Source organism: Bactrocera oleae, chromosome 3 (genome assembly GCF_042242935.1).
Source record: "Bactrocera oleae isolate idBacOlea1 chromosome 3, idBacOlea1, whole genome shotgun sequence".
NCBI lineage: Eukaryota > Metazoa > Arthropoda > Insecta > Diptera > Tephritidae > Bactrocera > Bactrocera oleae.
The window spans coordinates 85,395,702-85,423,508 of NC_091537.1; the positions used below are offsets into that span (position 1 = coordinate 85,395,702).

At 31.6% G+C, this 27,807-nt stretch overlaps 1 protein-coding gene across 2 annotated transcripts; it reads right to left on the reverse strand.

Annotated features, from left to right (window-relative positions):
- Positions 1–2,440: 2,440 nt before the first annotated feature.
- Eaat1 (Excitatory amino acid transporter 1) lies at positions 2,441–27,641 on the reverse strand. 2 transcript variants are annotated; one of them, XM_014247123.3, is made up of 11 exons: positions 27,423–27,641; positions 11,058–11,441; positions 9,581–9,676; positions 9,340–9,507; positions 9,241–9,283; positions 6,534–6,576; positions 6,292–6,475; positions 6,098–6,228; positions 5,612–6,041; positions 4,255–4,351; positions 2,441–4,193 (listed from the first exon to the last, which is right to left on the reverse strand). In XM_014247123.3, the coding sequence occupies exons 2-11, from the start codon at positions 11,237–11,239 to the stop codon at positions 4,131–4,133; spliced, it is 1,437 nt and encodes a 478-aa protein (XP_014102598.1). In that variant the 5' UTR covers positions 11,240–11,441; positions 27,423–27,641; the 3' UTR covers positions 2,441–4,130. The 2 variants fall into 2 exon arrangements, with proteins under 2 accessions (XP_014102598.1, XP_014102597.1); XM_014247122.3 differs by lacking the exon at positions 27,423–27,641 and adding an exon at positions 11,617–11,731.
- Positions 27,642–27,807: the final 166 nt, after the last annotated feature.

The window sequence follows — 27,807 nt, forward strand, 5'->3', positions numbered from 1 at the left end:
GATAACTTGAGAAGCAGTGTTGAATCTTACAATCTGCTATTTAATAGAAAGAAAAGCGAATTTAACTAAATGCAATTAGAACGCTAACTTGTTAGGGGACTGAACTAGTGTGAAATTAAAAATAAAAAATTTCATATTTCGAAAGGTTATACCTTTAAAAATAACATATTGAATTTTAAATCGAAATCTTAAATAGTTTTTGAGCTATAGTCTCTATCTTCTCAGATAGCACGCCATACTATGTTAGATATAATATTTTATTTTGCATCTAATAAATAAAAATAGTATTGTAAAGTGTGGACGCTCATTTTAATCAGCTTCATCAGTTTATGTTTTTTTCGAAACAGCATTTTTTTAATTTGCTGAGTTATAATTCGGAAACAGTAGATTCAATAACCATCAAAATTTTTGGGTCAGTTTTATAATCAGATCAAAAATTAAATTTTGAAAGGCCCAAAACGACCAACATTTTGGGAAAAATTTAACATAATTCAACGCCACCATTTTTTCAATTTTAGAGTTTTTGTAAGCTTTCCACACTTCTAAATTCTAGTAGAGAATTTGAATGTTTAGCTTTCATCCACGGAGAAGGCCTGAATCACCGCAGTAGCAGATGGTATTTTTTAGCGCCATCGGAGATCGCGTCTAACTCGAAAAGTAATTAATTTTTTCGATACTTATAGTATGATGAGCTATGACCATAAAATTAAATTGCACGCCATTTTTTTTTAGCAATGATAATATATTAGTAGATTGTGTATTCGTACAGACTGACAAAAAAAAACACAATTTCACGTATATTAACACAAATATTTAATATTTCTTATTGGCCATTTCATCCTAATTTAGGAAAAGGATGAGCATCGACTTTTACGTGTTTTTTTTTGCTTTCGGCCCATTTTTGGAACGCTATTCGCTAGATTGCTAGACGTTTCGACATGATTATTATGTATGTGGTGTACTCATTTACGTTGCCAAGCATCTCTTTCGCGTCCTCTACTCGATGTCGTTTTTGCGAAAAATTCATGTCTATTAGTATGAGTCTAACATTGGCACGCTTCATACACAAAACATTAACCAAAACGTGTTGAGTCGATCCATAAGAGATGCTGAGATTTTCTACTACAAGGTGCAATTTAAAAGTTTCAGTACTTTTATTAAAAAAAGAATATTATTTGTTTTTTTTTGAAAAATGTATTGGTCGCCTTTTTGTACGTTCAAGAAGGTTATCGAATGACTTTTTTAGGTCATTTGTCGGTATAGCGTTGAGAATGGCGGTCGTCGCCTTTTGGATGGCATCAACGTCAGCATAGCGGTTTCCTTTCATGGCCAAATGTAGTTTTCCGAACAAATAAAAATCACAGGGTGCCATATCAGGCGAATAGGGTGAATGGTTGATGATATGAATGCGATTTTTGGTCAAAAATTTGGTCTTGAATGTTGAATTCTGAGGTCTTTTTTGTGTTGTTTCAAAGTGTGCGGGACAAATCGAGCCAAACCTTTCCGAGGCCCAAATTTTCTGTCAAAATACGATAAATCGACGCTGCGTATATTGATTCCGATTCCATATATTTAAGCGATGATTTCGGCTCTTTTTTAATGAATTCACGCACAATTTCCGTGTTTTTTTCGTTCACAACATCTTTTGGCCGGCCCGAACGTTCGTCGTCTTCCAAGTCCTCCCGTCCCTCTTGAAAACGTTTAAACCACTCGTGAATACGGCTACGGGATAGACAATCATCGCCATAAACTTGTTTCATCATTTGATGAGTTTTGGTAAAAGTTTTACCAAGTTTAAAACAAAACTTAATGTTGGCTCTTTGTTCGATGCTCATTTTCCGATCGACATTACAAATGTAATGTCACATACACAATTGAGGGATAACAATTTCAGACAGATGGCGCCACTAGAAGCCGCGTTGTTTAAAAAGTCCTCGAACTTTTGAATTGTACCTTGTATTTCTATGATGTCAACACGACAATTCTCAAATACTGTTTATTTAACTTTTTCGATGGTATCGTCATTGACAGAGTTGGATGGACGTCTCGTATGAAGCAAATTTTCGCTGACTTCACGACCTTCACTGAATTCTTTGTGTCCTTTAAATACTTGTCTTCGTGATAAAGTAGACTCCCCAAAACATTTTTAATGATTCCGTAGCCGTGATTTCTTTGAAAACATAAAATTTCAAGCAAACTCGTTGCTCAATTTTTTATCTATAGAAAAATCGCCACACAAACTTTTTGCGTCGTAAACAAACAGCTGTCAAACACACACTAATTGACATATGAAGATAAAACTTCACATAAAAAATGTTGAACCATACTCTAAAAAATGTTATATGGGCCAGTCCGAGTTAAATTTAATCAGTTGATATTTTCATTTTCATATTCACAAAAAAACTGCATTTTTTATACCCAAAGTGCAAATAAAACAACATTCTTTATAACTAATTTATTTATGATTTTATTGTTATTGATGATACTATGCACTATCTACGCAACTAATGCAAATTTTAATAGATAAGAGTATAATAATTTTTTTTTTGTAATTTTTCCACTTATCGGACCGAAAATAGCACTTTATGCGCTCCAAAATATCAAATATTGAATATGTAATTAAATTTCTTATATCTTTTTAGATGTATGGATACATTTTAATAATTTTGGTATATTTTAAGCGCAGATGCTGTCATATGCATGCGCGTTATTGTCATAAATCGATCTTATGCTATTAAGTATTTACAAGTTCTTAATACGAACACTCATGAAATTAGTTTGCGAAATGATAACAATTGTGAATTACACATAATATTTGAATATTTAATTAATTTTTTTTTTGTTTTTTCTGTAATTGTAGTTGTAAATCTGTATTCATTGGCAAAATTTGTTTCAAATACAGTGTTTTAGCTTTGAAACCGATGCTATTTTCTTACTTTGTAACGGTTAAATTTGAACTGCACGGTTGAAAATTGTATTTATTTACGTATATATTTTAATACTTAGCATAAATTTTGCATCTAATTGGTTCACTATGTATTAAATTATTACTCTTTTTATAATTTATAATTTTTTTTTTATAATTTATAATATTTTTTTTTTATAATTTATACCTTTTTTATATTTGTGTTCGCTTAAAATTGCTTAGAAATATGTATATTTTTGAAAACAGCGCATATTTTTGGCGAGTTATATTTGTTTTTTCTTTATGTTTTGTTTTTCATTTTTGTAAATACTTGAATTGTTTTTTACTGCTCTGCTACTTACAGTCACTTATACATACAAAGTAAATGCTGATACTGTGAAGTTAGTCAGATAGAATAAACTGTTATGTTTGCGCTTTTACAATTATTTTTCCATTAAACTACGGTGTTAATAAGAAATTTAAGAAATTCCATCATTTGAGTATAATGAACTGGCGCTCTATTATTTTTTTTTTTGTGTTTTTTTTAACAATTACTCGACTTTCGTCAATATGTAACAGTGTCCAACAACTAAGCAAACATATAACTGTACTACTTTGCATTATTTAATTATTAAATTAATTTATTTTCAAGACTTTCATTAATTCATGTTAATTAAATTTATTAATTAATATTTAAATTAATTAATGTTAATTAAATTTATTAATTAATATTTTTCTTAAAAATTTTTTTTCGAATAAAATATTTCTGTAAATTTTTAAATAATTTTTAGAAACAAGTTTTGAACTGTCTTTTATTTACAATTTCCATTTATTTAAAATAACCAATTTTTTATAAACTTTGTTGTTTTACTTTGTTCTTACCTCAATTTTTGGCACATTCACAAGTACATTTGTTTTATGAATTTGTTTATGCAAAAAATCGTATTATTTTTTTAATACATATTTATAAATAAATTCGATATACTTGTACTTTGGAAGCACAAATGTTTAGAATTTGTATTGACACAGGCAAAAAAACGTTGATTGGCCACGTGGCGTTGACGCCGCTGCTTTGCATATACACGCTGCACGCACACACACGTATCCACACACAGCGTTGCTTCAAGGCGCCTTACATTATGCAACAAATGTTCATCTAACGGTGTGTGTCGTGCGCGGGTTTTGGCTTCGGTTTTATACGGGGAGGGGTAGGCAAGGTTCGTCTTCATTCTTTCGTTTCATGCCCATTCGCACCAAGTTCGAGGAGCTCATGGGGTTCAGCGTTCAACTGCAAGTATTTTTTTTTTATTTTTTTGTTGTAAAATATTATAATTATTATTTTAGCTTACCCGATCGACGCTTTGCAAATCATTTCTCGATAGATGATTGACCAATATGGTGCCCAAGGCATCGCACATGACATTGATGGTGGTACGGAAGCGATCCCTATGTAAAGTTAATAAAAATAAAGAAAAGTGAGAAGTCGACAGGTTCAGGACCTTAAATACTTTCAATTCCAAAAGGCTGCAGTTAGAAACTTAACTAACTTATCAAAGATATCCTCTCTGCTACTTAGTAAACTATTGTTAAGTGGCTGAGTGCTTTTACAAAAACTTTTACCACTAGTTTATAATTTAGAACCTCGACATCTTTTCTTCACATTTCAAATTTTTAGCAAATACTTAAATATTTCCACATAAATTTAGGTTACTGGTTAGAAACAGGTTTTGGTAAAGCAAACCATAAGTTCCGATTGCTGCGGATGCCTAGACTAGACAGACTTAAAATCAATTAATATAATCTGTTTGCGTTTCCATCCCAGAGATACTTTAAATAAATTCACGGGATTATGTTTTCACCTTAACTACAATATAATTTCACCTGACCATACCCTAACTGGTCCATTTAAACTGTGCGTGGAAACGAAATCGATGATGGTGATGTTTGACCTACATAAGTCAATTAGTGTGAGTTTGGTAGTTGTTTATTTACGACGCCAAAAGTTTGTTGGACGATTTTTACCATGAAAAAAATTTAACAACGAGTTTTCCTGAAATTTTGTGTTTCCAATGCAATCACGGCGACGAAAACGTCTTGAAAATCGTCATGTTAGCATCAAAGAGACAGCAGAGATTCCCACCATATCCTATGAGACGAATTAACACGTTTTGGTTAATGTTTTGGGTATGAATTGTGTCCATGCTAGACTCATACCAAGAGACCTGAATCTTTTTAAAAACCCACGTCAAGATGTTTGTCAACGGAGGACCCTACCATAATTCGCTGGAGGCCATTCCCGCCAAGGCTTATAATAAGTGTATGAAAAATTGAATTAAGCTGAAGCATGCTTGTATTGGCACAAGAGCCTATGTTGAAGGTTGAAGGCGATAATAAAAATTTATATTAAAATATGAGAACATGTAGTTTTTTTTCAGCACGGAAAGTAAAAAAAGTTCCAGCTTTATAACCCGAATTTTAAAATCGAATTTGGAAGCTTTAACATTGACCAATGTCCGGTAGTGAGTATTCTTTAAAAATAACTTGCTATGAGAAAACAATTAATCTAATGCCTTGTACAAAAAGAGACCAATATGCAGTCTACGTTTACAAAGTTGTCTGCGGCTATAACACATCCTAACTTAAGCACGCAAACTATTAGCCCGACCTAAAAAAAACTGTATAAACACTTATAAACCGATAACTTACAGCAACCAATCGACAGCTATAATCAGCGAGACATCCTTCGGTTCCAGTCCCACAGTATCCAACACCATCACCATAGTTACAAGACCAGCTTGTGGTATACCAGCAGCACCTATCGACGCTGCCGTAGCCGTAATACTAACCGCAACAATATTACCAAACGAATAGCTCATCTCACGATATTGGGCAATGAAAAGTGCAGCCACGGCCTCATACAATGCTGTACCATCCATATTAATTGTAGCGCCGACAGGGATAACAAAACGAGTAACACGCGGGTCAATGCCAATGCCATCAAGACATTTAATGGTCAACGGCATGGTGGCCGAACTGGAGCCCGTACCAAAAGCAGTGGCTAAGACTTGACTCAATTTGGCAATGTAGCGGTAAGGTAGTGTGCCCGTGCCCAAGAAGAATATCACAGCAATGGTACCTATATGCGGTTAATTTATTATAAATGAATATTAACGGCATACAATTTTAACTCACCGAAGCCGTGCAGGAATAAACCCAACATTACCGTTATAAAGTACCAACCCAAAGATTGTATAGTGGCTGCTATCGAGTCCATTTCAATAATTTTGGCAGCTATAAGGAAACCCACACCGAGCGGTGAAATCCTGTTATGACAAAGAGAAAATGAGATACATTCCTATTGACAATGGGAATTTGCTTCTTTTTACCAAATGACCCAGGACGTTATAGTCATCATAGCTTCACTTAGTGAGGTGAAAAAGTCTTGTAGCAATTTACCCTTCTCACGCATGCGTCCGATTGTTGTGCCCAAAATTACACTAAACATAACCAAGCCAAGTACGTTGGAGCCCTCACGTTGGGCCGATTTAAAGTCCCACTCTTCCATGGGTACTATAAACAGATGTATGATTGTGAGCTTCATACATATTTGTGATAACTGATCACTTACCTGGTGGACTTATACTCGTGTTTTCAAAGATTTCCGTGCGATACTGGAAAATAAAATATGGGTTTAAATATTATGGGGTCTAAATGAGTATTAAATTGAGAGAATTCCAACTCCCACGTAATGCGCGATTATATATGTTTGATTATTAAAATCCAGTTTAAAATTTTGGTCACCTATTATTACACACAGGAAACTATGTGGTGATAAGGAGAGTATGGTATCGGCCCGACAGCATTGGAAACGATCCGAGTTCCTGTCTTTTTGATTAGTTAATCCGATACATTTTTAGTCGTGACGTTGAAGTGGTAAGGATGGTAAATAATGTTAAGGCTTTGCATGTATGATAACGCAGAAGTCATAATAATATATCTAATGAACAATTCTGATGCTGCACAAAGAGTTCACATATAAAAATTGTCTCATGCGCGTCGTCGATCCACCTCTTTTAATACGATGTAATCGAAAATGTTAAAGAAACAGTGCTTGAAAATCGCCCTGTTGGCATTAGAGAGATAGCAGAGGATCTCGACATCTCTAATGGATCGACTCAAAACGTAGACTCGTACCGAAAGGTCTGAATCTTTTGCAGAAACGACGTGCAGTAGAGTTGCAATGTGTGATAATATAGCTACATTCTACAAAAACCCCAATTCATAGATTTTTCACCACGATAATCTGCCGTCTAGTATGATTGCGACTGGCTTTTTTGGCCAAACACGAAACAAGAATCATCGCTCGACTACCGTATTCGCCAGTTCTGCCTCGCTGTAACTTTTTTCTGTTTTCGAAATTGAAATATATTTTTTGGGGAGGCACTGCAGGCAAGTGTATGGAAAATTGGATTGAGCTTTAGCAATAGTGTATTGGCTCAGGAGTCTATTTTCAAGGCGTTAATAATTTTTTTGTCAATGCGGGTAAACTTTGATCAGTCCATGAAAATCTGAAAAAATATTGGTGGAATAAAAAAATGGTAATGTGCTTTGAAAAATATGTCTATGAATTATAGACTTGTGTAATGTTAGATGCTGAAGCGATAAAATAATTGGCTTCTCTAATTCGACACACACTAACGTCAGTGTTACGGCGATTGTGTAAATGGCGAGAATAAAAGAATCTCAGATATATTTAGTAAAATTGTTTTGTCTAAAAGAGTGAGCAGTTTTCAAATCAAAATTAAATTAACTTATCAATTCGCAGTATAAATAGAGAGCTGACTATCAGATCTCTTTTTCGCATCTGCTATCATTGCTTACACTACTAAGAGCATAGCATATCCGTTTCGGAAATAGTAATTGAGATGAGATACCTATAAAGCACAAACCAATTACATTACTGTAGTCAGAGCTGCTCATGCGCTAGTTGGACATCATGCTGATTAAGTAATTCAATTTGTACTCGTAATACGATATGCATAGATGAGTAGCGCAACAGGCAGTCTACTAAGCACTAACAACTCATAAGGGGAAATATGCATATGGGATCACAATACGTATACATGATGAGATCTAATAAGAATATGTTAGGGTGAGTAGAACTTTTTTGTAGACACGAGTATATATGTTATTTATGCACAATGACGATTTTTTGCCTTTTATGGACAGAAATAGTAAAATGTAGTAAAGCTTTGCATAAAAAATAAATATCAAATAAGGTAAAATTCGAAATAATGGCGATTCGGAGTAAAAACTCGTTAGATGAAAATAATCACAAAATATCCATTTTTCTTTCTTTTTTTTTATACCCTGAACTGTGTATATTATGTTTGCCATGAAGTTTGTAACACCCAGTCGGAAACATCGAACACTCTAATAAGTATTTATGCACATATATGTATATAAATGATTACCATGCCGAGCCGATTGCTATACGAAATATACCAGTGTAGGATGTTATAATATGGGTGCAGCCGAAGTTAACGTTTTTAGTGCTTTTAAACAAATATCGAAAATTTCAAAACTATTTAGATTTAACTCCACAAATTTGGTTCTATCAAAAAATATGCATCTACTCAATGAATTAATTTCAGAACTAAGTATCTGATGGAAGTCGGTCCCCCTGATTAGAAGTATGTAGTACTTGAAAATTGTTTGTGCTCATTATAGAATAAAGTTTAAGTACCGTTTACAATTACAAAATATTAAAGTTATCTCAGCATTTCAACAATGAAGGCGATCGCTAGACAATACATAGTTTTAGGCAATATAGTACAGCACTCGAGATTATACTCAAACTAGGTATGTACTTGTATTATTCCATATACATATTTGTAAATTTTTTCATAATTCTTGCTAAGCAATTCCGATTTTAGTTACATTTGTTATTTGCGCGTGTTTGGTATTTTATTTTTCAAATTTCAAAATTCGTCCATCAAGTATCAACTTCAGTTAAATTAAGCATTCGGTCGTAAATTGGATAATTTGTAAATAAATTGATAGCAGTGCAGATTTGCCATTCGCATGTGCAGTATACTGTTATTTCCATACCACATGCTCGTTTTATTTGTAGGAACATGTGAAAATATGTAGCTTATATGGCAGAAATACATACCAGTTACATAGATATGATTGTGGCACATACTTTTATAGCATAGTGTGTAATATGAGAGCGTATTGCTAATTAACTGTTTCCTGATTACAATGAATTTTTGGTACACCCATAACTGCTCGATCCTACCATATTATCAACAAAAATAATCCTTGTTACATACCTGAAACATTGTCGATTGAATAATATTATCCGTAAACATATTTCTGAAAAAATTAAGATTATTTTATATCACACTCTTAACATTTCTATCACCTCTTACCTCACTAAGTCCATAAGCGTATCGGGCGTTAAGACTTTCGATGCTTTATCCACAGATTCAGTGCGTACTTCCACAATTTTTGCACCCTGTCCAGGACGTATTGTTGTTACCAGACAAATGCCCAAAACTACGGCAGAGATAGTTGTGAGAAAATAATAAGCGTTGGCGCTGTAAAAAACCGTGTTTATAGTATATAAAAATACACACATGGATTTCATATATATGTTGCGTCCATACTCACCGTATAGCAATCTTCCCCGACATGCTTAGATCGAGTCCACCAATGGCACTCGTTATGGATGAAACCAATAATGGCACAATTAAACATTTCAGCATGCTATAAAATATGGTAAAATATTTGTAATATATTACTTGTATTCTCACTATAATGCTAATGATTACTGTAAGATCTAAGAGGTTTCAGCAAAACCTATTACAATTTCTTTAAATACCAATATTTTGGTTCCTACAGTCTTGAGTTTTAGTGCGTGATTTGTGGGGAGAAAAAAATTGCATATTGAAACACATTTTGGTTAATGTTTTGGGTATGAAGGGTGTCAGTGCTAGACTCGTATCAAAATACTTAAATTTTTTGTAAAATGGCGTCAAATTAAGGTCGCAAAAGAGACGCTTGACAACGTAGTTGAGGACAATACATTCATCAAATTCATAATTACTGGTGACGGGACATGGGTTTATAAATATAACGTCGAAAGTTTCAAAAAAACTAAAATTCACAGAAGGCACTGAGGGCCATCCCAGCCGAGACTTATAACAAGCGTATGGAAAATTGGATTAAACGTTGGCATGTTTAAATTGGCCCAAAAGGAGCCTGTTTTGAAGGCGATAATAAAGATTTATAATAAGATACGTGAAAATGTAGCTGTTTTTTGTCAGTCCGGGTAAAATTTCCAAAAAAAATTCCGGGATCTCTATTCTACTATAGCATAAAAAATTCTAGTTTTGTATATTATTCATGTATTTAGATCGAATTTTAAAACTACATAGTTGTAAAAGGATCATTCCTTCTGTTGGGAGTGAGTAATAGTCGATCTCAAGATAGAACCGAAACATGGTTATTGGTTTTGATGATCTTCGAGATAAATCTTGAGAACGAAATTATGGGAATATACCTATATTTCTTGGAATCATTTTCCTTCAATATACTGATCACCTGGACATGCTTAGATCATTAGGACCACCTGAAATATTTTATTAGTCTTTATGCGATCGTGATACACTTATTAACAGCCGGAAAATATATGTAGATTCATGGCACGCTTTTAATTGACGGAACTTCAACTGTAGACTTGTTAAAACATATGATGAAATTAGTTGACTGCGAATGTATGTATAATAATAAACTAGTTGTTAGTAAGGAATACCACTAAGTTTTTGGGATGATTTTAGAAATGTTATCTGCAGAACCCAATACACTAGGATTCTCAACTATGTATTTTTAACTGATAGTCTAACTAAAACTAAGAGCTTGATCGAATAAAAAGATATCTCAGTTATTGGGCATCGAAATTGCCAGGGTTTCCATCATGTATATTTATGTCTAAAGATTGGATTTTAGGATTTGAACCTATATACGTTTAATATTGATTTAATGCCAGATAACTCCACTCCAGTTGGTCTCAGTTGTGGAAATTAGCTGACTTCTCTTCCTAATACAAAATTTCTATAGAAAATTGTTATACTAAAATCACACTTACCGCAAGAAAAGTTCACCGGGGAAGGATATGTACATAATCTCACGCTTCGTCCACTCGCCTGTGCTGTTCTTGATGATAAAACCCACCAAACCGCCAAGGAACACACCAGTCACTGTGAGCATAGTAAGCGAGTTCTCTCGCATGAATGCTTTGAACTTCGAATCCTCCTTTGGTCGCGTCATTTTGTATGGATTTTTCGGTTTCTTTGTGACTTTGACGACTAAATGGTATTACAAGGAAGTGAAATTTGGCAGAACCGCGTTGCTTTTTCGACTAGAAGCTGCTTATCAGCTGTGCGCAACAATCAAAAGCACACACACATGTACGCGCACACATGCACACAAACACAAAATGTTATGAACACCTTTGATGTGCGATTGTAAGCTGTGGGTAAAAAATTCATAAAGAAAAATTTATTTAATTTTTTTTTATATATGATTTTGTTTTTGTTTCATTCTACATATATAAAATTCTCGAAAAATATTTCATTAACATGTACTCGTAAATTGCACTTATTATCCTTAAGGCTCTGCTTCAAGCACTATATTAACACACTCACACATAAAACATATAGGAACATTGGTGTGCCGTTACACACAATTTTTTGTTTACTTCACCGAATGACTGACCGAACGCGACTATAATCACACGCAGTAAATTTTCCACTTATGCAAAGTGGTCGTTTGTCAGCGGCTCGTTGGCACTTCGGCACGTAAGATCGTTTGCTGTAGCTTTGCTGAGTGGATATTAACGATTCGCCGTTGTTTTTTGTCGTCAATTAACCGTTCTAAACATTCGTGTGATCGCATACACCCAACACACACAGCTTTTGCACCCTTGATACACCAATACGAATGTATAATTGATATACTCTATTCGCTATACAGTCGTATGGCTTGAGCGCGCCGCCGACTTTACAACGTATGCGATTGCGTTGCGAATGTGTGTTAATCGGTTAAATGGGGACACGAGCAGGTGTCAGCGATCGCGCTTTTGATCATCGGAAGTATCACGATATACACTTAGGCATGTATACATTCAAATTACAGTGAATTGCATATTTCGACATTTTTAGTTGAGTACGTCCATTGTGTTTCGCGAAAAAAGCGGTCGGAATTATTGTGTGAAAAGTAACCCCCAGCAGCTTTTTTGAAACCGGATGAAGATGACGACTTAAATAGGAATGCGAGAAGACATATATGTACATAGAATATAATATAAATATGCCAGGGGTACGCATATAAGTATATCCACAAAAGCATTATATCGAAAAAAAGTCGTTAACAATATTAAAAGTATACCATATACGCTCATCTGTATAAGAATTGTCCGCTTAACGTTATAGAATGAAAAAATTACATTTTATTTCGCGAGAGAGGTAGTCTTTTATACAAACTAAATCGATAATAAGTTTTTTCTTAGAATAGTATAACCTTCTTTTACGTTCATGTGAAGTTGAATCGCCACATATCAATTAGTGTGTATTTGGCAACTGTTTCTTTACAACACGAAAAGTTAAAAAGAAAAAAAATTGAACAACGAGTTTGCTTCAAATATTGTGTTTTCAATAGAATCATAGAATGGTAAAATCTTCAGCAGTGTTTTTGGGAGTCTACTTTATCACGGACATAAGTATTTGAGTGGCACGAAGCATTCAGTGAAGGTTGTGAGGTCATCAAAAATTTGCCTCAAGCGAGTCGTCAATCAACCTCTAATAATGACGATAGCATCGAAAATGTTCAAGAAACAATGCTTGAAAATCTCGTGTTGGTTTCAGGGAAATAGGAGAAAATCTAAACTTCTCATGTGCATGGACTCAGCAAACTTTACGTAATGTTTTGAGTATGAAACGTGTCAATGTTAGACGCGTACGAAAAAACCTGAATGATTGCAAAAACGATGTCAAGTAGAGGTCGCTAAAGCGATGCTAGAAAACGTAACTGAGGACCCTGCATTCATTAAACGCTGAAGGCACTGAATGCCATCCCAGCAGAGGCTTATAACAAGTGTATAGAAAATTGGTTCAAAAGAAGCCTATTTTAAAGGCAATAAAAATATACAAAAAATTTTAGTTTTTTTGTCAGTTCGGGTCATACTTGATCACATGGTAAATTGGCAATATTATCGAGTTTCTTCGATACATAATAAAGACAACTTATTAACATATACGAGGGTTGCCTTTCATATTTCGGAATTAGGGAACAATAACAAATATTAATAATTGAAAATCGCTTTATTGTCTTTTAAAATATTCTCCATTAAAGTCTACACACTTTTGCATGCATTTGAACCAATTATCAAAGCAATATTATCAATTATCATTGTCACTCTGCGTTCTGATCGCATCAACCGCCGCTTAAGGTGTCGGAAAAAGGTTGACCTCTTAGTTTATCTTTTACGTAGGGAAACCAAAAGAAGTCATTCGGCGCAAAGTCAGGACTGTATGGTGAATGATTCATCAAATCGATGTTTTGAGTGCTCAAAAATTAACTTTCAGTCGATGTGTGAGAACTCGCATTGTCGTGGGAAAGAGTGATCCGTCTTGGCGGTTGGTTTAACTGATTTATTGAAGGACAACTGGCAAGCAAATGATTATATACCGCTCAGAATCTACTGTTATGCATGGTTCTAGTGGTATGGTTTCGACAGGTCCAGTTTTACCAAAAAAAAAAAAACCATTTGCTTGGAAATGCTTCTTACGCAAAAAACTTTTGTTGGACTCGACTCATCTGGAAGCACATACAATTGACTGCTGTTTACTTTTGGGCTCATACGCGTAAATTCAGGATTCATCCCTGCCACGATTTCATAGGCGTGTTTTGAATCACCGCTATCGTATTTTTTAACATTTCTTCCGACCAATCTACACGTGCCTTATTTTGAGCGATTGATATGTGTCAAATGTTCATTGAATATTGAATGTATTATAGTCCCACTAATGCCTATAGTTGTCTCTATCTCACAATAGGTCACATGAGTATTTTGCAATATTGGTTTGCGCACAGCATCAATAGTTTCCGAAACAACAACGGATTTTGGACGACTTTCACGCATTTGGCCTGGAGTGATCTACGATCTCAATTGAATTCACCATATCATCGATAAACACTGGTCCCCGATGGAGCTTCTTCGTCAAAATTTGAATTAAGTTCATCGATGTACTGTTGCTGAGTTAATCCACGTCGAAAGTTGTAAAAACTAATCGCGCGAAAATGTTCGCGATTTAATTCTACTTTTTGGCTGAGTTGAATATTTTAAGTTACTGTGAACAACGCAAATACCGCTCGTATGTCAAAACGTTCTGAGTATATACTTATATACCATCAAAAATGTCAAACTGTGCGATAAAGTTGTGAGTAACACTAGGGTTTCCAAATCCCGAAATATAAAAGGCAACGTACATAGATCCTCAAAAATGCCCTTTTGCTAAGTGCAGCCTCATAACAATACTATGAAGAGAACTAATCGCTCTATATTGATGTAATTGAGAAGTAGTGCCTTTAAACCTCAGTTTCAACAGAGAAGCAATTCCTACTATCCTCTACATCATAATTTTCTTCAGTATCGAAAACAGAAAGAAGCCTGACAGTGTGATTTTTTTTGTTTGATGCTTACTCTTATGAAAGTAAAAAGAATGGTAGAAACAACTACTAATTTTCGGACGTATAACATAGATTCAAAATGTAGCATAGAGAGATCAAACAGCTTTTATTAGTACACTACAAAAAAAAAATATAAAAAAATAAACACGACCCTGAACACTTAAGTGAATTTTAATTTTAGAAGAACACGAGACGCACAAAATTGCATACACAACATAAAAAGATGCATAAACTATTTTTATTCTAACACATAACCCATAAAGCTGTGTGTAGCCTATTTGCACGCATTAGAATAAGGGGCTTGTCTTCGCAAGTGTTAGCTGCGCAACAATAAGTTAGCAGGTTATGAACTTTGTTTTTTAGCGATAAGATTTTCACATCGAGTGTGTACTTCGACAGGAAAAATCAATATAATGAGGGTACTAAATATTATATATGATTTTTTAAATATGTATCACAGGTACATATGATGGTAAAAGCTTTCTGAGCAGCACAAAGCTGCCTATTTGCACTGCTACATATATATTTTTTATAATTTATTAAAATTTTTACATATTTTTTAATCAAAACTTTTTTAACCAGCAGACACAAATTGGTAAACACTAGAATAATTAACATAAGTACTTGCGGTTATTTTAATATTTAGGTGGGCCTAACGCCAGTTGACCTCATTGCCTATATTTGTTAGCAGCTCCAGTGCTAACGGAATTAAAAACCACATGGGCTACAAGTATAACCATACTATACCAACCTTCCAGCCAGTCATTACTCCGAAGTAAAAGGAAGTTTAAAATCACTTTCATTCAACATATCACTTGTCATAATTCTGAAACTTTTAAATAGCTGAAAACTCTCTTTCTCTCTCTCTCTTTCAGCTTTACTATTTTATAATGTTTTTTTATACTCTGATCTCCTGTTCAATAAATTAAATTTGCCAAGAAGTTTGTTTTGTAGATATCGATCTGAAATTTTGCAACCGTCGATATCGGACCACTATGGTATATAGCTGCCATACAAACTGACCGAAAATAATCAAGTTCTTGTATGGAAAACTCTTTTATTTGACAAGAGATTTTTGTGAAATTTGCACATATTATTGTTCAAAGCAACTCTTTCATCTCCGAACATATAGTTTAGATCGGACCAGTTATAGCATATAGCTGCCATACAAAGTGCTAATATGAAGTTCAATGAAAAAATTAAACTAAATCATTCTTGAAGGTCCTACAGGCACATTTAAAAATATCACATTTTTAATTTATACGCAAATTTTCCTACAGGGTCCACCAGAGATCATATGGCATTGTACTACGCAATGATGCATAAATTTTTTAATAAGTACTAATTGGAAAGTGTGTAAATTAATATTCACACCATTAAAATATTTCTTTGCATGAACACAAATCTATTGTTCGCAGTAGTATATAATCAATAGGAAAGTGACGATTGCAGTACATATGTACATACATGTAGCATCAAGCGCTTTGCTAACTGGTTAATTGACATTAATGAAGCTAAACATTTTCTAATGCGTTGGCGTTAAAAAATATTGCATTACCTATTTGTCATTGTTGTTGCTGTTTTTCCAATGAATACATAAAAGCATTAAGATAACAAATAGAAATAGGCAAATGCATTTAAATTGTTAAATGTGAGAAAATGCAGTCGAAACTTGATTATTAGGGAGTTCGTCATAAGAAAAGCTTTAAAGAAAAATTTGTAAAAATGAATAATGTTTTTATTTTGTATATGAAAAATTGTAAGGTGAAATTAAATTATTAAAAATATATAAAATATACCTAATTAAAAAAATTTGTTTTTTATAACTGAGGAAAAAGTAAAAAATATATTTAATGTAATTATTTTTTTAAAAACTAAAAATAAAAATTTAAAAAACTTTATATTTGAAAAATAAATTAGTAGTTAAGGAAAAATGTGTATATTGTTGAAAACAAAAAAATATTTTTAAAACAAGAAGTTACTATTATATTATTTTTTTCAAATATTATATAATTTCCGAATTATTTTGATGATGATCTTAAACTTTTAAATGCAAGAACTGAAGAAAAACAAATATTTAAAATTGTATTAGTTGTATTTAAGGAGTGCATACTGTAGGTGCATTACTGATGTTTATTAATTGCCATTTAAGGGTGCTAATTGATTTTCCGCTATGTACTGTTTCGCTTATATATGTATAAACATATATGTATATAATATTAACACGTATGTATACATGGGGTCTGTGTCACATTATTAAAATTACATACCCTGCCACGAAATTTATTACTTCCAGAAAGAATCGTCGGAGACTCTATGAAGTATATACAAATGATCAGTATGATGATCCGTAGCATCAGTATGTCCGATGATCAGTATGATTTAGATATGTCCCCCTCAGTTTTCAGAACCGCCGATATCAGACCACTATAGCATATAGCTGCCATACCAACTGAACAATCAAAAAGAAGACCTTGTATGAAACACTTTTTATTTGACAAGATATCTTCATGAAATTTGGCATGTATTACTATCCACGGCAAACAGTAAAATCTTCAAAAAAATTAGATCTGAGCAGATTAGTATATAGCTGTCATACAAACTGTTCGATCGAAATCCAGTCCTTGTATGGAAAACTTTTTTTATTTCACAACATATCTTTACAAAATTTGGCATAGACTATTTTCCGTGGTAACCATACAAACTCGGAAACTGACCAATCAGAATCAGGATAAGGATAACATAAGGATGTCGTAAAACATCTCCCTGTGAAGGGTATTATATTTCTTTTTTTATTTAAATTACTTGCTTTTATTAAGTGCGCATGGTCGTCTACTTATTTACATTATGCAGTTTTTGCGCCGACGATAAATAGCTTAATTGAAATGTATTTATTTGGCGTTGAACTTGAGACCTACGCTATTACAACACCCACTTAAGCTACCACACAACTAACCCTACCATATCGAGTCAACTACTCAATAATCAACAACAATTATCTGTAGTATGATTAACTCGTTGAATGTGAATATTAACACAACAACAGTTTACATATTGAGAATATATACATATATATAAATATACAAGAGAAATTTTAATATTTGCATACAAACATTCTCTGTTTCAAGTCGCAGTTGGAAGATAGTTAAAATAGTTGTCGAGCATTAGTGGAAATGAGTCAATTGTTCGACATTTATCAAAATGGTTGTATACGTTTATTGAAAAACTACTTTGAACCGGTTTAATTATTATGCGTTTTGTTGTAATTGCTGTAAAACAATTAAAATGAGAATCTTACAATATTAGAAATGATGCTTTTATGATCGGCGAAATGTTGCCGAGGCATTAAAAAGCATAACTATCCTAGAAGTCTAATAATAATAATAACACAGCGCTTTCACAGATATAATATTTAGCTCAATTTCATATGTTATATTTACAGCTTGACATGTACTCATTAATGCAAGGTCGCATTCAAACAGCTGACAATTTCTAATGTCAAACTCTTTCTTAAATATTTACATATTACTTTTATAAAATATCTACATAGAGGTTAGATATTAATCTAAAGTAAATTTATTTCTACATCTGGCGCCCTAGACTATATATATATATGTACATATGTATGCATGTAATAATTGTCTGCGAAATTGCCATTGACACCAAGTGCAGGAATTAATAAAATGTAAACAATGCAACCCATTGACTTTTGCAGCATTTGGTCGTCTGGCATGCCATATAATCAATTAAATGATATAGTCTATATTATTTCCATGTAATTGAAGAAGCTTTGTTAATTTAAGTAGATACAAAATTTTTATGCGGAAATCAAAAGTGCAATTAACGGTAAAATTCAACACATCGCGCTTTTAAATGATGAAAGGAGAAACAGGAAATTTGGTTTAAAACTATTATGGAAATTATCTTGCTACATTTAAATTTCAGAAATGAACGATATAAATTTTCATATTCATTAATTCATAATTAATTCATAATTATTTCATGCAAGGTTTCGTCAAATAATGAAATTTGAATTTTCACGCATTCATTTTTTTTTTAAGTGTTGCAACCTCAGAAATTTTTTCCCAGGCTTTGACATTCAAAAGTTTAGGAATTAAAAAATTAAAGAAAATACTTCATAAATAATATTTTCATCTAATTACACGATATTCCTGGTTAAATCAATAATAACTTCAAAAAAAATGTATTAATTCTTCGATTTTTCCAATGCACAGTCAAAGAGCGATTCAGCATTCCAATTCAAAATTCACAATATTGTCACAGTACGATCAGAACTTTTTGCTAGTTTGCAATAAATTGGTTTTTCCCAATTATATTTTAACATAATATAAATTTTAACGAAAAAACGGTACACGCCCATGATAATTGATAAAATTTACCTCTGGCTTCATAACTATTAAGGTGGAGCAAAAAAATTTTTTTTGCTCAGCCTAAGGGTAAAATTTGTAAAAATATTATATAAAAAAAAACATTTTCAACATCTAGAAATCTAAATTTCGAGTAAAAATTTTTTTCGACAAAAAAATTTTGTTTTGGTTTGAACTCTTCGCATTTATATAAAAATTACCGAATTTGACGGTTTTTGACTCTAAATTTATTTTAACGTATAAGGAAAGCATAAGCATGTTGTCGTTTAAGACTTTTTTTAAAACTCCAACAATGACCACAAACAATTTTTTTAAGTTGATAACTTTTGGCCAAAAAGAGGACTATCCACAGCTTCTAACACACTTATCAAAAATTTTTACTCTTAAAAAAAATTTTATCTCGAAATTTACTTTAAAAGTTTTTTCCACAAATTTTTTTCTTTTTATAATCTACAAATTTTACCCTCAGGCTAAACAAAAAAAAAAATTTTCGCTCCACCCTTATAACTATATCATATTTATTTAATATAAAAGAAGAGAAAGGGAGCTTAATACCAAAGCAGCTTTGAAATATAGGTGGCATTTTAGACTTAAATAATTTTTACGATATAGTAAGCTTGTATGATGACTTTTAACCAAAAATAGTAAGATATGCTCTCTAAATGGAACCTTGCGACCTTATAATATTTTACCTTTCATGAAAACATAATTGTCGTTAAAATATCACTTCCTTTCTTTGTAGTCAAATGCGAAATTCTCAATTTAAAATTAACAGCAATCAAGCAAATTATCAACAAAGGAACATCAGCTCTAGGGAAAACATATGATTTGAAGAATATACTTGTAGTGTTAAAGTGAGGATGGTTACTGTCTATTGTATAAATAATTTGAGGTTATGTTAACATAGTTCCTCTGTGCACGAATTATTTTGTTTTTGCAGCGGCTCTCTGAAGTTATAAGTCTACAAATGCTTTACTAGTGAATCACTTAAGATATTGTGAAAACTCAGTGGACAAGTAATTCTGAATTATGCCACTCCACCATTTGATACCAATTTAATTTTAATATTTCATAAAAAGTTCTGGAATTTCATATTCAATCAAACCATTTTTATTACATTTAATCATTTACAAATTGAGTTTAATAATGTATTATTACAGCATTACATTTAATCATTTGCATATTCAGCAAAGGTGATATGAATTTTAATTGTTAATAAAAGCTGTTCGCATATTGAGTAGAAAATAATGCCAGTATTACTGACTGTATATATTATATTAGTATACCCTGAACAGGATATATAATATTAAGTTTGTCATGAAGTTTGTAACACCCAGAAGGAAAAGTCGAAGACCCTATAAAGTGTATATAAATGATCATCGTGACGAACTGAATCGTTTAACCATGTCCGTCTGTACATTCGCGAATCAGTCCCACAGTTTTTGAGCTATCGTTCTGAAATTTTGCACACGTCCTTTTCTCCAAGAGAAGCTGCTTATTTGTCAGAATCGCCGATATCAAATCAATATAGCTTGTTTGTATGATAAACTCAACTATCGAAATTAAGTCCTTGTATGGAAAACTGTTTTATTTGACAAGATATCTTCATAAAATTTGACATGGATTATGATCAAAGGTAACGGCGCAACTTCCTAACAAATTGTTCAAATCGGATCACTACTGCCATACTAACTGACAGTACAAGATCAAATCCTTGTAATGCAATATTTGTGAAAGGTAACATAGCTTCAGTTGAAATTAAGGTATTTTGTTTTTTATTTATTTTTTGTTTTATTTCTGTATCTTTTTTATCATGTTGTTATTATTATTTGTTTTTTATAGTGCATATTTTTTGCTTTTTTTTCTCCTCTTTGAGCAAATCTGTTTTAACATCCTTGCTAGCACAGCTTATCACGATTTCAAAAGCTAACTAATTGCTCAGAGTAAACTTCAACAGAACTATTTTCAATGAAATATTTATTGACGTAAAAAACTCAGCAAATTTTCACACATTACAAACATGTGTAAATGGCTGAATAGTTGATCATGTGTATAGTTTTTTTTTTTTATCATGCAAGCCTATTCACTGCATATTTATTTGAATGTAGAAATGTGGGTGATATTACAAATTACATAAGTGCCTGTGAATGAGGTGAATAATAGTGTGCTTAGTAACGCAGCAAAGTGTGAAACTGACCTTAGTTTGGTATTTGGAGCGGATTAGGGTGAAAACGGAAGTAACACGCTACTAACACACACACGTAAGTGATTCCTCAGCGTCATTCAAATACAACTTTAATCACGGATTTAAATATGTAGGTGATGATAAGTGCCTAATTGACATCCTGTTTATTGAATGAAATGGTTAAATATGTGAACACAGGTATTTATTTGCGTATACATATGTATGAATATATATGCTATTATATAATATTAATATATATACACGAAAAGGGTATATTAAGATTACCACGAAATTTGTACAACCCAGAAAGGAACGTCGGACACCCTACAAAGTATGTATATATATAATTGGATAGCGCGACGAGCTGAGACGATTTAGCCATGTCAATCTGAATATCTGTCAGTTTGGCCGACTACCTGTCTATATATACGAAACTGTTTTCTCAACTTTTGAGATATTGATCTGAAATTTTGCATACGTCCTTTTCGTATTTAGCTGCCATACAAAGTGATCTGTCAAAATCAAGTCTTTGTAGGGAAAACATTTTCAATTGACGAGATATCTTCCACAATTGCACATATATTATTGCAATCTCTGAATAAATTGTTTAGATCGGAGCACTATAGCATATAGCTGCCATATAAACTGACCAATTAAAATCAAAATAATATATTTTTATACCCTTTTATGCTATAAGAAATGCATCTGTATTATTGCTTCGATGTAGCTGAAGTCAACGTATAGATTGTGAGGTGTAAGGTTAGTGTCTTTAGTAATGGATGACATGATCATGGAAAAATATTTAGAAAAATAACAATATTTTTTATTAAATATTTCTATATTATTTTCTATTGTTAATGCATACATTATTATTTACTTACTACTTTTTATTTGCTACTATATTTACTTTCTGTATTTTTATTTTTATTTTTGTGTTAAAAAACCTTATTCTTGACATTTAACTGTCATCTAAGGGTAGCGCTTATCTTATTCTACGAGTTTGCATACCCATTTACGTTGATCCATACATATATATATATATATATATATATAGACTTACTTACTTACGTCCCTTGTTAACAAAAATACATACATATATACATATATTTGTTGGTGAGTAGTCATTATTTGTATTTTAAACATTTGCAAGATAAGACGATTTGCGATTTGCAAGCAATGTAGTACTTGTATATTAGAATTTAAACATAAATAAATAATAAATATTGTTTTTTCATAAATTATAAGCATATTATTTATATTTTGTTTGACAAAAGTAACAATATGCGTATGAATTTTGATATTTTGTTTGAATAAATTATTTGCGCTTTAATGCCTTACACTTTACGTATACGCCTGGTAGAACAGTGGGTAAGCTTGATGCTGGGTGTGCCCCTTGAAAAATATTTTAGGTTCTGAAAATGATGGAGGACAAAAATGACTGCAAAAATGTGTCCTAAAGTTTATCAAACACTCGAAAAAATCATATATTAATAAGTACATATATTTACGAAAACATTATTAACTATTGCTACATATACTAACAAAATATTTTAAATAAACTCGCCTGTCCGTCACTATATATTAAATATCTATACTTCTGAGAGATTCACTTTTATTTGTTTTCTAAAAATGTAAAATTGTATTTATTTGCTATCTGCAACGAAAGCAGACTATATACAGCTACCCAAAAACACACACATATACATGTATTACATGTATATATGTACATATGTCTTCATATATGTACCCTTGCACACTTTTTGAAATAAAAATTATTAAATGCTATAAGTAAAATATTATGCAATCAAAAAAGTAGCAGAAAAATTAATTTCAAGCAAATGCAGCCATAAAATGACTGATATGTTTGAAATTTCCGTATAAAAATTATTTTGTTTATTTTTGCACATGCCAACATGTGTAACTTATGTATGTATATAAATAAATATTTAAATTATTGCATTTAGTGTAGGCTGATAACGCTGTGAAGTATATAGATCTAGTTTTTATAAAATTATCGCTGATAAAGTGAAAAATTTACACCCCATATTAAGGTGATGCAAATATGCCATATATGAACTTATATATATATATATGTATATGTCCCATATTTTAGGTATATTAGTGTGCATCATTTCTAGGCAAGTTTTATTACACTAAAAGATTAAATTAAAATTAAGATTTTTATTAATAAGATTTTTGTCTGAAATAACACACCCTAATGTATATAATATGGCATGTATATAAGGAAATTATGTATGACTAACGAAATTACCAAGTTCAATCAGAATTATTATTAACAAATTTATTTGGTGTCGGGCTACTTACTGACATCACATATCATCACATCACATAAGTTGATTATCATATGTTATCGCTTTGTTAAATCACATCCCATTATCGAGCCAAAAATCTCAAATTGTGCAGAAAATGTTATAAAAAAGAATTTTATATAGGATTCTTAAACATAAATGAATACTAAGAACCCCGCCTTTAGTGTTCCAAAGTATTCTTAGATACTGAGTATAGCTATCTTTAATGATCGTGATGTACTGATATATTTGCTTACTTGGGTAAACAATTTGCTATGTATTATTTCGATGTTATATATATATTTTTTCATATTAAGCGAATATAATTATTTGATTCTCAATTCGAATGAGAATTTCATGTATAGCTATTGAAGAAACATTATAGCAAATTTAATGAAAATATTTAATGGATTCAAAATGGACGTTCAAAAAAATATATCAACTAAATAATATGGTTAATTGTATATATATAATATGTAATAAATATACGTGCGTATATTTTGCATATTTGCGCAAAAAAATCGCATATCATTATGATTTCTATTAACTAAAGTCGCGTCGAATTTTTAATAAACATTGCACCAAAAAACTATAATAATATTGAAATGATTTTTTTTTCAAAAAACTTGTTATTTATGTTACGAAGTCTAGCTGAGAAACTGTGATGTTATTGTGAGCTAAAGTAGGGTAACGTTAATAGTTCAGAACCTTTGTTATTAGTTTTCGAAAATTTATAATTTTGCTATTTTCTCATACTATTATTCGAAGTTTTAATATTTTTTTACGGTTTTTTTTTTTTGTTTTATGTACTCAATGGATTGAGATATCGAAATTTCGGGATTGAGTAAACTCCACAAGACTAAATGTTTTATCACCAAAATCAGCGGTAGCAATAATACCCATGTAAATCACTACCAAATTAATAAATTCAAAAATTATGCTTCCAAGAAATAATAAAAGCTCGGTATTTTAATGGCAGTATTAATTTCGATTTACTTTTAGATCTGTTTTAATAAATCTTAATATAAAGATAATTTTACGCAAATAAAAGTTTTTCATCGTTTTTCTTGTTGTCCATAGATTAACAGTATGCTTTAATGTAAAATATAAGTGTCTATGTTTTTTGTTGTTATTCTATTTGAAACATTTTTATTGTAGGCACGTGCGTATATTTGTTGTTACATACATTAAGTGGATATGTAAATTTTCATTTTAGTATGTAGGTTTGTAAATATACATACATACATACATACATACGAGTATATGCATATATATGTCATGCACAATTCTTTACCAATGGCACTCCCTCCCACGTGCTTTTGCTTGTTTGTTGCAATCGGCGTTTTCCGCATGCAAATACAAAAACTATTTACACAAAAAAATATGTATAATCAAGTACATATGTATGATGTGTGTATGTATGTGCTATTTATACACGCACGACAATTTTAAATACTAAATTAGATTTTTCCATTCAGTTGACTTTAAAAAAGAAGCATTCATTAAATGAAAACTTAAATAAATTATTTCAATTTTTATCAACTTAAATAAATTATTTCAATTTTTTAAGTTGGGTTTGCTTTGTTTCTTTATTTATTTTAGTTGATTGTTTACATATGTATGCATATAAGTGCGTTTGGGAAGAGACAAAGCTTACAAACAGGGTAACTCAATTAAACACATTTTATTAAATTTAAAAAAAATATTTTTTTATAAAAAAAATTTAAAAATTATATGGTAAATAGGAAGGAATTAAATATTAAGTAAAATACAATAAAAATGTATTTTAAATTAAAAGTTAGAAATCTAATGATTTATGAAAAGTAAATAGGAGCAAAACATAAAAATATGTAAAAAACAAAAAAATGTATTTGAATTAAATGAAAACGAAAACAAATAAATAAATTGACATAAAGTAAAATATAGCGAAAAATTAAATTAAAACAACAAAAAATTAATTAACAACACAACAACTGAAGCTACGATTGCACCGAAGCTGTAATATCATTCACAACTACAAAATATTTCTTAAAAGAGCTTGATTTTGCTTGGTCAGCTCCTCGCCAAATTTGATAAAAAAAATATCCCGTCATATGAAAAAGTTGTCCATACAAGCACTTGATTCTGATCGTTCAGTTTGTATAGCAGCTATATGCTAAAATAATCCGATCTCAACAATCTTTTCGGAGATTGCAACATTGCCTTAGACAATAATGCGCGCCAAATTTGGTTAAGATATTTCGTTAAATGAAAAAGATTTCTTGATTCCGATCGTTCAGTTTTTATGACAGCTATATGAAGAAATAGTCTGATATCGGCGGTTGTAATAAATGACCAGTTTCTTGGAGAGAAAAGGACATTCTGATCGATAGCTCAAAAACTGTTTGACTAGTTTGCGTATAGACAGACAGACGGACATGGCTAAATCGACTCAGCTCTTCATGCTGAACATTTATATATATAGGGACTCCGACGCTTCCTCCTAGGCGTTACAAACATTGTGACAAACTTAATATACCCATAAAAACATTATCGAAGGTATTTTATTCAAAATAAAAATATAACATTTGTCAATAGCATCTAAAGTTTGTGCTGCCAAACCAACAAAGAAAATACTCCAAAATACATACAAGAAGGGAATAGGTCTGAGCTGAAAAATATTTATTGCGATTTTGAAAAAAAAAATTGATATATAATATTTTTCAAACATTTTGCTTTTTGCCTTTCATTTAGCGATAGTTTCACATCAACGTAACAATCATACAATCAAACTTAATTTACTTTGCATAAATGTCTGCGCTATAATTTTGTTAAATACAGTAATGCATATTTAGTTTTCGAATATCATCTACGATATTATTTTGTTAGAAAGCAAACACTCTAAATTTAAATTAATAGTAATAAAACTCCCTGTTCAAGCACCCTTTGTTCATGTAAGCACGACAAATATATCAATATCAACACTCCACCACGCTACTGCCGCAATGCAAACAAACACTTGATCTTTACGCTCGCGTTTATTCTTCTAAATTAAATTCTCAGTTTTTCTCAATTAATTCACTTATTCTATTTGTGACAAGTGATTTTAGTACGCCGAAAGCTAAAACAGCAGCTGAAACTAGTGGCACACACCGTCTTCAAGCTGAATGATGCCCTTGACTTACATTACCTTTCAATTTCATAAGAGAGTTATGATAGGCAAGTAAACATTTCACTATCAACAACATAGATCACATCACATCATACATTCAGATCACATCACACGCACACATCACAAGGCGGCACAGCTTCAGAAGGATAAGTAAATTTTGTGCACGAGTAGTAGAGTTTGAATAGTTTTCTTAGGGGTTGTATCCACTGTACATATATTTCGAAATATTCTTCGATAAGAATTGTAAGAATTTTTTAACTTAATGTAATCAGCATTTACCAAATATCGACTATTTTTTCTTGGTAACCCGCCATTTTGACTTAAATAAAATTGTTTACTAATCCTTCGATCATTAACTGTATTCATCTATCGTAATAATATTTTTTTTGTTTTTGGATTTGAGATAATTTTAAGCAGACCAATCCTTCACTGCCAGACACCTTTTTTCGGAGGTCCTTTGGAAGTTCGTCTAAGGTATAAAGGGATTCCAAAATATTTCATAATGAATCACCAATTATTAAAGTATATTAAATTATGTAAATTTACATTATTATTATTTTTTTATTAAGTTAAATGCCTCTTTAAAAAAAAATTCACAAAAAACTCGAAATTTCTAACTTGCAAGTGGATATAACCCCCTAAAACGAGTTTTACTAAGTAACACCAAAACTCTTAACGCTTTGTAAAATTAGTTTTCCGAATTCAGTAGTCAATATTCAAAACCACATACCGTTAAGTCGACGCGTGTCTTTGTTGTTAAACAAATATTGCGGTTATAATTAATCGATTAATTGCAGTAATTGTTCTAAAACAGCTTGGGCGCACGTTTCGAATTTTCACTTGCAGCAAAAAGCCATAAAACCAAGAAGCACGTTTGTTGCGCGCGACTTGAAAATCAAAAGTTTTTCAAAAAAAATTGTAAATATAATATATTTTTTAAATATTTATATTATTTTACTTTTATTATAATTTATTCTCAATTATATTGGCCAGTACTTTTCTGCTAGAACGTAATTATTTATTTTAATTGCACATAGAGTACTTAAACACATATACTTATGCATATACACATATGCATGTATGTATGTGTATTAAGTAAGTATATAAATTTGTCA

Bases quoted from the DNA above. Each gene is read 5' to 3' on its own strand.
- Eaat1 (XM_014247123.3), bottom strand. From the start codon at position 11,239: ATGACGCGACCAAAGGAGGATTCGAAGTTCAAAGCATTCATGCGAGAG. The intron at 9,677-11,057 runs GTAAGTGTGATT...CATATTTTATAG, and splicing joins CCCGGTGAACTTTTCTTGCG to CATGCTGAAATGTTTAATTG. The intron at 4,352-5,611 runs GTAAGTTATCGG...AACTTTACATAG, and splicing joins ATAGCTGTCGATTGGTTGCT to GGATCGCTTCCGTACCACCA.